This window comes from Rana temporaria, chromosome 3, assembly GCF_905171775.1.
Source record: "Rana temporaria chromosome 3, aRanTem1.1, whole genome shotgun sequence".
Lineage (NCBI taxonomy): Eukaryota > Metazoa > Chordata > Amphibia > Anura > Ranidae > Rana > Rana temporaria.
In genome coordinates, this window is record NC_053491.1 from 376,110,386 (window position 1) to 376,123,664 (window position 13,279).

A 13,279-nucleotide genomic window follows, 5' to 3' on the forward strand; every position below is an offset into this window, starting at 1 on the left:
CTCCGTGGCAATGTACGTCACCTCCTGCGGCGCACTTACTCCTAGGAGATGTGTGTCATGATTCCCAGGAGTCAGTGGGCAACCTGAGACAATCCCTGCACTGCGCCCTGTGTGTAATGCACATGCATGAGATCGGGAGGTACATGCTGGGTAGCCAGCAGCACCTTATCCCGAAAAAGAGTCCTAGTGAGCTGCACATGCCCAGAAAGACAAAAGTTAGTTTAAGAAAGAAAGTAAAACATGAAATACAGCAGAGGTTTTACGAACAACATCATTTATAAAATGAGAACCATAACAGCAGACCAGGTGCTTTAAAAAAAAAAAATGTGGGTAGAACTCCGCTTTAAAGTTAATCTGTAATAATAAACCAAATTTTGCTTTACCTATGCAGGGAAAAACAGGTTTTCTGTAATGGTCCCACTCCCCCCAGCAGTACATACTCACCCTTTCTTCACCCCCCCCCCCTCATTTATTTGGCACAGAGGGAAAATAAATCACCTGGTACTCCCAGGTATAGAAAATCATGTGACTCTATCCATGTGACAGTGCCTGTGCTTTGTGATTGGGCACAGCATTGTGATATGGAGGTGGGGAAACAAACCTAGTCCTGTGTAAGCTATGACTAGGGCTGACATGAGGGGGGCTTGCCTTGCTCCCAGTAGCTGAACAAAGTGGACCAAAAGTAAAGGCAAATTGAGTACACTGGATGAGAATACAAGAAGTTCCAAGCCACAGGAGATCCAGAATTCAGCAAGTTTGATTAGCGTGAAGACAATGTACAGCAGTATGTAACCAGAAAGCTCCTAATGCCCTGTACACACGATAGGTTAGTCTGATGAAAACGGTCTGATGGATTTTTCCATCAGTTATCCAATGAAGCTGACTTATGATCAGTCGTGCCTACACACCATCAGTTAAAAAAAACGATCGTGTCAGAACGCGTGCTGAAAAAAATGAAGTTCAATGCTTCCAAGCATGCGTCGACTTGATTCTGAGCATGCGTGGATTTTTAACCGATGGACGTACCCACAGACAAACGTTTTTTTCTATAGGTTTTTTATCCATCAGATAATTTTAAAACAAGTTCCTATTTTTTTAACCTATGGATAAATAACCGATGGGACCCACACACGATCGGTTTGGTCTGATGAAAACGGTCCATCAGACCGTTTTCATCAGACTAACCTATCGTGTGTACGCAGCATTAACCACTTAAGGACCGGACCAATATGCTGCTACATCATGACCCAAGGGGTTTTTACAATTCGGCACTGACAATTGCGCGGTCGTGCGACGTGGCTCCCAAACAAAATTGGCGTCCTTTTTTCCCCACAAATAGAGCTGTCTTTTGGTGGTATTTGATCACCTCTGCGGTTTTTATTTTTTGCGCTATAAACAAAAATAGAGCGACAATTTTGAAAAAAATTCAATATTTTTTACTTTTTGCTATAATAAATATCCCCCAAAAACATATATAAAAATTTTTTTTTTACTCAGTTTAGACCGATACGTATTCTTCTACCTATGTTTGGTAAAAAAAATCGCAATAAGCGTTTATCGATTGGTTTGCGCAAAATTTATAGCGTTTACAAAATAGGGGATAGTTTTATTGCATTTTTATTAATTTTTTTTTTTTACTACTAATGGCGGCGATCAGCGTTTTTTTTTTTCGTGACTGCGACATTATGGCGGACACTTCGGACAATTTTGACACATTTTTGGGACCATTGTCATTTTCACAGCAAAAAATGCATTTAAATTGCATTGTTTATTGTGAAAATGACAGTTGCAGTTTGGGAGTTAACCACAGGGGGCGCTGTAGGATTTAGTGTTCACCTAGTGTGTGTTTACAACTGTAGGGGGGTGTGGCTGTAGGAATGACGTCATCGATCGAGTCTCCCTATATAAGGGATCACACGATCGATGCAGCGCCATAGTGAAGCACGGGGAAGCCATGTTTACATACGGCTCTCCCCGTTCTTCAGCTCCGGGGAGCGATCGCAACGGAGTGGCTATAAACGAATAGCCGCGCCGTCGTCCCGGATCGCTCCCCGAGGGAATCCGACCACCGCATGTAGCGGGGGGGTCCCGATCGGACCCCCCACCCGCTAGAAGGCAGGGACGTACAGGTACGCCAATGTGCCTGTACGTGCCATTCTGCCGATGTATATATACATGCGGCGGTCGGGAAGGGGTTAAAGCACTTCTGCCAATGTGTGCTAGATTGCAGCGCCAGAATCACTAAACCTGTTGTGGGAATAAATAGTGGCCATCCACCACTCTACTGTGGTGTAGGCATTAAAGTGGACTTGCTGATTTGCCCTACATTAATTGTTCTTGCTTTTATCAAAAAAAAGAAAACATGCTTACCAACCTTTAGGATTAACCTTCTGAGCTCATCCTGCTGCAGGAAAGATGGCCTGTAACTTTGCTCTGCAAACGAGCTGCTGGAACCTGAAATGAATAAAAAGTGTTTTTTATTCAACACAAGAGATGGGAAGCCTCCAGCTACAGGGGATTTAAGCTGGACACACACACACTCAAACTTGGGTCCATCGGGTCAATATACTTTATTAACTGAATACAAGAAAAAAATATTTGTAGTATGTGTGCACCCAATTCTAACACATAAATACAAGGGCCCAGATTCAAGTAGAATCGCGCAATATTTGCGTGGGCAAAGAGCAAATTTTTTTCTCTGCGCCCACGCAAATATTGCGCTTTGCCCGCGATTCACGGAGCAGTTGCTCCGTAAATTGCGCGGGCAATATGCTAAGCAGCCGGGCGCAAGGCTGCCTAATGTAAATGATCCCGCCGGGGGCGGGAATCATTTAAATTAGGCGCGCTCCCGCGCCGAGCGAACAGCGCATGCTCCGTCGGGAAACTTTCCCGATGTGCATTGCGGCAAATGACGTCGCAAGGACGTCATTTGCTTGTAAGTGAACGTGAATGGCGTCCAGCGCCATTCACGGTTCACTTACGTAAACGACGTGAAATTTGAACGTCGCGAGCGGGAGGCACAGCTATACTTTAGCATTGGCTGCGCCTGCTATTAGCAGGAGCAACCTTATGCTAAAGGCGCCGTACGGAAACTCCGTACCTTGCGTACGCAGGGCCCGCGCAACTTTTGTGAATCGGTGGTAGTATGCAATTTGCATACTACACGCCGATCACAAAGGCCGCGCCCCCTAGCGGCCAACGCAAGAATGCAGCCTGGGATGTGAAGGCATAAGGAGGCTTATGTTTGTCACATCCTAGGCTGCATTCGGTGTAACGAGGTTCCTGAATCAGGAGCACTCGTTACACCAGAGCAAGTAAGCACTTGCGCCGCGCAACTATGGTTGCGCGGGCGCAAGTGCTTCTTGAATCTGGGCCACGGTTTTCAATGTTTTACATTTTTTCACATGTAAAAAAAAAAAAATTATTTGGCATTCACAAATGCGTTAAAACCACAACAAGGCCTATTGCAACTTCACAGAATAAATCATAGATAGCCTCACATTTGCTACCCAACACGTTTCTTGGCACAAAGTCCACGTTGTCAAAGCTGCACATGCAGATCAAATAATAATCGCATATAATATTTTATTTATTTATTAAAATTCTTAAAAGTACAAAATGGTACAAAACGCAGTCAGTTACCCGTAGGCCTCGATGCGCCGAGAACAACAATACAGCAACAACCAAAAAAACACACAGGCAGCGGAACAGATCAACATTTTAAATGGTTAGCAGATCAAAGAACTATAAAAACCTATGTAATTCCATAGGCTTGACTAAAAAGCTCAGTTTTTAGAAGCTTCCTGAACTTAAAAAGATCATTCTCAAGCCTTAATTTTAGAGGCAGGGAGTTCCAAAATATATAAGAGATATTTGCAAAATTGCTTCAAAGAATGTTTTGGTGTTTGTTTTTTTTTAACTATAAAATGAGCAATGTCCAGCTCACACCAAGGAAGCGCACATATAGAGGCACCTGGAATTATGATTTGTTTGGAAAAACTAAGGGGTTCCTCAGGCTAAGACTGTCCTTCAAAGAGACTATACTTCCTGGCACCACTCTTGTAAGCAATAAACGAGAGCTACGTACTTTACTCTCAGTAGTTAAAAGTGATGGTTTAACTGACAGGATATGATTTAAAGAGGTTTATGTTTAGGACACCACTGGCCCTCTCACATATTCAAAGGTGGTTGCAGGTCATTAAACCACCCTCTACTTCTGCCCCAAGAGACGTCTGTTTCTGACAAAACATGTAGGGCGGCGCCTTCCCGTGACATCATCGTGTAGAGAAAGTGAACTGGAAGTTGATGCCAATTTTGCTGGCTTGATGAATACACTTTTATGCCCATACCTGTTTATGTTTTTAAAGTGAGTTTTTTTGCTCGACAAAAAGGTGTTTTCTGCAGTTTACACTATGAGAACCTAAATTGTAAGCTCTAGCAAGTCGGATTCCTCCTGAATTGAATTATATTGTAACTGTACTGTCTGCCCTCATGTTGTAAAGTGCTGAGCAAACTGTTGACGCTATATAAATCCTGTATAATAATAATAATAATAATAATAATAATAATGATTGTTACGTGTTTATCTGTTTGCTTTACATAAATATACTTACCTGTGTTGAACTCGAATTCCTGAGGAGCGATGTTGGTGAACAGTATTGGTATTGGCGTGGAGAGTTGCCATTGATGTTGAGCATTTTGAGCACACAGTTTTTTGACCACTCTGAATAAAAGGCTCTTTGCAACCCATAAGCCCGCATCTTAGCTTTACAGTGGTGACAGGCAACACTGGTGTTGGCGGAGGAAGATAGAAGTTTTGGAGTGTTTCTCTTTTTCATTGAAGTAGATTAACACTTTTAATTCATTTACTGTGGACTAATAGTTTTTGTATTTATATATATTTTTTTGTATGTACTGTGAATTTTTCTTTATACACATTTTTGTTTTTTTTATAAATAACTTTGTTCATTGTTTGTGATTCTATGTTGGTTTATAAAATACCGCAACTCTTATTATATTGAAAGTTATTAGAGCGGATATCCTCTTTTGTATTTGCTGCTCACTTTTTAGATTGTGCACAGATTTGCGCGGTTTTCACCTTTAATCATGTGTATCAGAATAACACTAGCAATGGCAAGCAGTAATTGCACCGACCAATGAATGTTCCCTGGACAGAGGTACAACGTAAGTACTAGCCTGTAATACCCCTTCATTAGCAAGTAATCTTTTTGTTTTCAGTGCCGTGATTAGTTTCATTGACAATTACTTGCAAATTGGACCCAAATAAATTGTATATATTTTTAGACAGATAGAGCTTTCTTTTGGTGGTACTATTTACCACTGAGTTACTACTAATGTTTCCCTAACCTTCGGTTAGAAAATATGTCAAATAAAATGCCAGGACAGTATAAACTCCCCCAAAATTACCCCTTTTTGGAAAACCGGCACTCCAAGGTGTTCAGATTTTTTGCAGAATTATTGGGAACAAAGAAATATGCTGGTATCGAAGGAGTCAAAACATGGTGCTTGGTAATAGTGCATTAGGCACAGTGCATCACTAATGTATGAGTCATATATAGGAGGAGGGAGATGTGAAAGGATTAATGTACAGGTCATAGACAGTGATGAGGGGATTTGCATTGCATACAGAAGTGCAGAATAAGATAGGGCTGAGATATACTGGCAAGGAGGAGCAAAAAGGTTAAAAAGTATTTCACAACCTTGAGATTTACAGATGCACTGATCTAGAACTGGAAACAATGAATGAATGATTCATTCATTGCTTAGTTCCTCCATTGTAAGAGGAAGGGGCGGGCTCTGCAATGTAAACACTACACTGTTTACATTTGTGAGAGCTGTGATTGGTCATCACAGGCATCACATGGTACAGAGCCAGTGATTTTTGCATTGCATAGATAAGCACAGAGATAACATCATCACCGTGTGTATCATAAAAAGGTATGCAATGAAAGCAGAAAGGGGTTATCTACGTTTTCATTATTCTGTTGCTAAAGGGGGTAGGGAAGAACCAGAGAATTCAAAATACAAACGTTAAATTTCAACTTTAAATCACTTTGCAGCAAATGGTTTCTGTTTTACTCTGAGAGAGGTGTGATTCAATGTTTTTTGACAATAAAAAATAAAAAAAAATCAAGGAGGGGTTAATACTTTTTTTGTAGGAACTGTATACTATGCTAAATTACACAGTAAAGAACTGTTCACACACCAGCCATTTGCTGTAAAATGCATGTGAAGGCTTTGTTTGCTGTGCAACACAACTCCACAACACACCTGCGCTGTGGGCTTGAAAGTTTTTGACTCAATAAAATAAATATGCAACTTTACAAATATTTTTCCAGGTTAAACCATTCCTATGTAAGTTACTCTGCTTCCCCTTTTAGATGTTTGGCAAGAAGGGTCCAATAATGACCTAGTGTTTCAGATAATGACATTTTTGCACATTTGGTCTCAAGCCATACCAATTAATTCTAAGAATTCCTTCTAGTTCCTCACCAACCAGTGAGGGTTGGCATTCTCGCAGCACCTGCCTAAGAATTGGCCAGTAAGGCCAGCCATACGCGGTTTAAATCTCGGCTGGTTCAGCAGGTATCAAACCATTAATGGGCAGACTGAATGTACCAAGTTAATCGATTTACCATCTTGCCAGATCAGCTGCTGTAGCCACTAGCGATAACTGCTGTATTCTCCCGGCAGGAACAGCTTCCTCCACCGAGAGAAGACAATTACTGATTCCCCTGTCAGCACTTCCTGAGTGGATGGGGGAATTTCTTTCCTGCAGCCCATGTTTGCAGGAAAGAAATTTGTACCATGTATGGCGTGCCTTAGTTAAAACTGACAGAAGATAAAGAGGGTTTTAGTTTATTTGAATCCACGTCATCGAAAATAATACTGGTCTTTTCTTGTGAGATTACATCCATGTAAGATTAACACTGCTCAACATTGTTCTCGAGTTTACAGCCCCTGCGCCAAGTAGTATAAAAACATAATTATTCCTGGAAATCCCATTCTCGACACAGCTGGAACAACTCCAAAAGTGCATGCAGCAAAACACAGAGATCAAGTTATAGTTCAGCAATAATGGATGCACCCCAGACACAAAAATCTTGCATTTATAGTTGATCTTTTAGTAAATTTAAAAGCCTGCAGACTTGGCAGACTCTGGCAGCAACACCAGGTAATAAAAAGGAGAAAGGGCTTGAAAAAGAAAAAAGAAGCTAAAATACCCTTACAAGGAACATCCAAGATGATAATAAAATAATCAGTGTTTCTGAAGAAGATATTACAGACTCAGAGGTGACCCTTTCTTTCAGAACTTGGGCTTCAACAGCCATGCTCTTTAAGCCAGCCCCTGTGCAGCAGAATGGTAAACTAGTCCTTCAGACAAAAGATCTGGCAAACCTTCACCCACAGCCCATAGAGTTTTCACCAAATTTCTTAACAAGTCACAGTACCACATGCACCTGGGACAAACTGGAGAAAGAAATATGGATCACAGGCTTGCTCTGTGTCTTGATCCTGCAAAGCCAACAAGGAAAAGGTTTAGAATATAAAAGGCAGAGCTTTGGGTGTACTGGTCCCGCCGAGCCACCAGAGCATCCACTGCTATTGCTAGAGAATCCCTGTACATGGAGACAAAGCTCTTCAGTTTTCTGTTGACCTGGAGGACAAGAGGTTTGCATCTGGCAACCCCCACCTGTGACACAGGTTCTGGAACACTTCAGTTTGTAGGAATTACTTCTCCCGGGTTCAGACAATGCCAGCTGAGGAGGTCTAACTGTCAATTGCCCACTCCAGGGATGTAAACAGCAGACAAGGCTTCAATGTGAAGTTCTGCCCAGGTCGCCTCTCGGTGAGACTTCTGGTTCATCCCTGATGGATTATGGATGGATTATGGATGCCACTGAATCTGGATCAGGGACCCCCCTCTCCTGCAGGGGCAGCTAAATAGCTACAATATTGATCAACCAACAGGGTGACCAGGACATCTCCACAGCCCAACAGACTGGCATCCATTATGATGATCTTTCTAAAGACAGAAAGGAAGGAAGAACTTCCCCCAATTCCACAGCTGGATTTTTGGGCCCCCAAGCCAGGGACAACACGGTCCTCTGCATCATGCAAACTGGTCTGTCCACAGACTGGATCGACATGTCCCGTGACAACAGAATATTGCATTATAGAGGACTAGTGTAAAACTTGACAAATGGAATGGTCTTGAAGAAGGCTACCATCAGACCCAGGACCCAAGTGGTGAGACTCAACCCCTGGACTGAAAAACAGAGAATTTGAACTTTCTCCAGAGTGAAAAATAATCTAGTCTGAGCTGTGTCTTTGATTGGACCCAGATACTCCAAACAATTAATTGGTTTCAGCTTTGATTTTCAAAGGCTCAATATGCATTAAAAACATTGTAATGTCTGGACAGTCAAGGCTACAATGGCCAACAGTGTGTTGGCCTGTTCCTTCAAACAGCAGGTTGTCTAAGCATCCTGCAAAAAAGATGCCAAGAGAGTACAGCACAGCTAGTACTGGGGGAAGTAGCTTGGTGAACACCCAAGGTGCAAATGATGAATGGGAGGCTGAAAGTGCAGAAAAATCAAGTTCGTTTTTAACACAACAGAGCTGGAGAAAAGATATCCATCCTCCCAGAACACTAGAAACAAAAGTCTGCTAGTAATTAAAGGGGGTTGGGTTATCCTGGGCTGGTCTACAGTTTTTTGTTTCCCAGTAGTGATGGGCTTGGGTGTGTTCGAATTGAACCCACCAGGAAGCCGTCACTGAACACCGCCAATCATAGGCAGTGAGGCATTTTCCAACCGGCAGCTGATGCACATACACACGCTGCCTATGATTGTGCAGTGCCGTCTTCCTGGCAGGTTCGATCCGAACACGCCTGAGCCCATCATTATCTACCAGTGTCTGATGTTCCTGTAGGTGGCAGTATAGTCCAAAAGAAAATCATTTCCTGTATCCCTCAATGAATGGGAAAGAAACTACATTGTTTTTTGTCGTTTAGACTTAGGCAGCACACACATTCACCATCAGGTTGAAAAAAAAAAAAAAAAAAAGATCCAATTCTTCCATCCACACATTCAATGTAGATGGGGGAATCCTCCCACTGTGCTATTGTGTTCTGATGGCGAGGAGACTTTCCCACCATCAGAATACAATGATCAGTGCTGTCGGCTAACCAGTGGCACTGATTGATTGGGAAAAACCCGACAGGCTGGTTGTACAAAAGGCGATCGGTAGATCCCCTTCTGTACAACCAGGATGCCCCATACATGGATTGAAATTCAGGCAGTTTTAGCCCTTTATTAGCAGCCAAGAGAGTGTGTCAAACGATGAGTTCTGAGCTCAGGCAGGAGACAGATCACTGGAGCCTTACAGCCTGCCAATGAACTAACACTTCTGCTCTGACAAAGAATGAATACAACTATACAAGTGAGTACCAGCACATAAATCAATCCCCGAGAGGCAAGGCTTTACTTTATAATAGCTTTAGAAAACCTATACTTACCCTTCAGTGATTTCAAATGCTGAACAGCCGTCCGTAGGACAGTCAGCTTGTCAAGCTTGCGGGGTAAGGGTTCACACTGCGGGATCATGGCAGACAACTCCTCTATCAAGGTGTTCATTTTATCCCGCCGTCGCTTCTCAGTTTGGCTGTGAGCCTCTCTGCAAGGAAGCCAAATTTTGTTAATGCACAAAATAAAAATGGCTATTAATATTTATTGAAAAAAAAATACACTGTAGATCAGTGGCGGAACTACCGCCATAGCGACCCACGCGGGCGCTATGGGGCCCGCAGCTGAGTGAGGATCAGGGGGGCCCGGTGAGGATAAGAGCATCGGAAAATTGACCGAGTCTTTCTTTCTTTTTTTTTTTCTTTTTTTTTTCCACCGCTGCCGCAGTAGAGAAAATGTGTCTGTGTATGTGATATGCATGTTGGGAAGTACCATCGGCGCTATGGGGGAGGGGGTGCGGTATGAAAAAAACCTCCATGCTCCTAAAATGATTCCCACTCGTCCTTCTATGGCTGCGTCCGTCTCCCGCAAGCCCCGGCGGCGGCACGGCACAGCACATTTTCACCTGCAAAAAAAAAAATTAGCTCAGCAGCTGTCAGCATGGAGGAGCCGAGTTGACAGGCGCCCCCATGCTTGGTGAATAGTGTGATCGTCCAAACTAGCGTCATTCGGCTGGGTAGCTAGAGTAGGCGGAGCCTACCCTCCTCTGCGCGCCTTGTTTGACTTCATCTCGTACCCATCATGTGGAGGACTGAGCCTGGACAGGTGAGGAGACTTTTCTATTAGGGGAACCGGAAACCCCAAAGCCAGGCCCAGGCAGCAGCAGGTTAGGCCAGCCAGGTACCATGAATCATGTGTGTGTGTCAGGGACAGCTGCCACCTATTCCAGCAGAAAAACACAGAGGAGAAAGCTAGTAATTCACTAGGAAAGTAGATCTATTCAATTTTTTTCTTCCTGGAAATGTTGATGTTGCTAACTGAGTTATTGAGCAAATATTTTATTTCACATAGGCATTGATTCTGCTTTTTATCATGTGTATGTTGCATTGTATCATCATGATGTGTGCCAGATTCCAACTGCAAGACAGTGCCAAGCCACCAAAATGTATAGTGCTTGCTCAACATGGATTAAATAAATGAGAAATATGCATAGCCATAGATATCATAAATAAAGTGATTTGTGCAAGTAGTACCTGCTGTTGCACAAATCACTTTATTTATATCTATGGCTATGCATAATTCTAATTTATTTAATCCATATTGAGCAAGTACTATATTTGATTGGCTGCTTGCATCTGTGTGGTCTTTCAGAGCACTTTGCAGGCACTATTTTGTAGCGCTGCAGCACCTGCAAAGCTCCTCAGTGTGAAAGTAGCCTAAGACCCCTTTCACACTGAGGCACTTTGCAGACGTTATAACGCGCACGGGTTACGGGCAGCAAAATGCACCTTCGCCTGAGTTGGCAAAAATCCTTGCACTGGCCCTGATCGCCGGCATGGTCTCCCAGCCAGGGGAAGAGAGAGGAGAGGAAGAGGCGAGCTGTCCGTATCAGCAGAGAGCGGAATTGCCCGCTGTAATAGCTTTCATTAGAACTTCCAGTGTTGGGCTAAGAGGTGGGGCTATGTGACAATGAGCCCCGGGAAGACGGGAAATTCAAATGAAAGCTATTACAGCGGGAAATCCCGCTCTCTGCTGATCCGGCCGGCTTGCCTCTTCCTCTACACAGGTGAGGCTGTATTGGGCACAGGCAGTTCAGACTTTATTGGGCACAGGCAGGCCAGGCTGCATTGAGCACAGTTCATGCCGCATTGGGCAGAGGCAATGCTGTATAGGGCACAGTCACGCTGTATGGGGCACAGTCAGGCCAGGCTGTATTGGGCACAGGCAGGCCACGCTGCATTGGGGCACAGGTCACGCTGCATTGGGGCACAGGTCACGCTGCATTGGGGCACAGGTCACGCTGCATGGGGAACCGGTCACGCTGTATGGGGCACAGGTCACGCTGCATTGACACTAGGGCGGCTCTGGGGGGGCCCCATACCCCATTTTGCTATGGGGCCCTGTGATTTCTAGTTACGCCCCTGCTGTAGATTATAGACATGGGAGCATTCAACTGCCTTAGGAGATCAAAAAAAAAAAATTTGCCCATTGGACCATACTTTACAAGGGTTTTTTCCTACCTTTGGGCAAACTGCAGGTTTACGGTTTTGAAAAAGTAGGTTTATTTATTTGTGTCTAATGGTTTTATCTGGCTAACTATACAACTATGTTAATCAACCTAATCACGAACATCTGTCTTGTGTGGCCAAAACTTTAAAACAAAGGACACGCCAAAGATTGAGTTAAGGCACACAATGATATTATCAGACAAATGATCATCCGTTTTTTATTTATTTTTTGTTTTTTTTGCACGCTAGTCTCCATATCGAATGCAAATAGGTTACTAAAGTACGAAAATTGTCGTAGGACAGAAAAATATATATATATATTTTCAGACAAAAACTGTACTGATTAAACGAAAATCATACGATCTGGTATCCTACGAGAACATTTTTCATGTTTTAACCTTTGGAAAATTTTGGACTACAGCTGTCTACTAAAGATCAGATTATCGTACGATTGCATCGAAAGCGGACATCTTCGTCCAATTATCTCATCGTGTGTACGAGGCTTGTGTGCATTTGCTAAAGATGGCTAAACAAGTAGTGATTTGTTTAGATCAAAAATTATAAACAAAACAGCGATAGCTGAGCCAGAATCAATCAAATTGAGAATCTTTGGTTTGCATTTTTATTGAGTGCGATCATTTTAGCTGCAATGAATGATCATTCGTATTGTCATATCTGCATGTTTGTGACTTTACATATATCCCCTCCGGGCATGCTGCCACCCACTACGTTTGTTTAAAAAAAAAAAAAGCTAAATACCTTTTGTCACACCACAGCTGTGCGCTCACGTGATCCCCCTGTGCTGTCCAGCCCTAATCTATGGAGAGAAACGGAAGGGGCCGAGATTCCCCTGTGACGTCTGCCAGCCAGAAGAGGGGGATCTCGGCCCCTCCCGCTTCTCTCCATAGATTGGGACTAGCCAACACAGGGGGATCACATGAGCGCACAGCTGAGGTGTGACAAAGGTATTTACCTTTTTTCATAAAAAAACAAAAAAAACACTATAGTGGATGGCAGCATGCCCGGAGGGGATACTTGTATATTAGATGCATTATGCAGCTTAATAACAGCGGGAGGGGCTGCAGGAGAGCCGCTCTTATGATGACAGGGAGGGAGGGAAAAAGGGGAGAGACTGTCAGGCCCCGTACACACGACCGAGTTTCTCTGCAGAATTCAGCCAGAAACTCGATCGGAGCTGGATTCTACCGAGAAACTCGGTCGTGTGTACACTTTTCAGCGAGGAAGCCGACGAGGAACTCGTCGGGCCAAATAGAGAACATGTTCTCTATTTCCTCGTTGTTCAATGAGGAAAGTCAGCCCGCTGAACTCGACGAGGAACTCGATGTGTTTGGCACGTCGAGTTCCTCGGACGTGTGTACGGGGCCTCAGAGAGAATCAGCAGATGACGTAAACTGACCACGGTAATCAGGGCTCAGCAGCCATGATTGTCGTGGTCAGCAGAGGCAGGGGGATACAGCAACTGGCACGATCAACCAGGTTTTTTACAAGTTAGGAAGGTAAAAATTACATAGCACTGTGCTATACAGCATGCCTTAAAGGAAC

The 13,279-nt window shown here is 43.5% G+C and overlaps 1 protein-coding gene across 3 annotated transcripts in view; it reads right to left on the reverse strand.

The window, feature by feature from the left end:
- The window catches only part of ARNTL2 (aryl hydrocarbon receptor nuclear translocator like 2), a 75,179-nt gene that overhangs the window by 26,560 nt on the left and 35,340 nt on the right, over positions 1 to 13,279 (reverse strand). For all 3 annotated transcript variants that reach the window (XM_040345584.1, XM_040345582.1, XM_040345583.1), the window contains exons 4-5: positions 9,542 to 9,699; positions 2,375 to 2,454 (exon numbers count right to left, since the gene is read on the reverse strand). In XM_040345584.1, the coding sequence (XP_040201518.1) occupies positions 2,375 to 2,454; positions 9,542 to 9,699 (238 nt within the window). The remainder of the gene's footprint in view (positions 1 to 2,374; positions 2,455 to 9,541; positions 9,700 to 13,279) is intronic.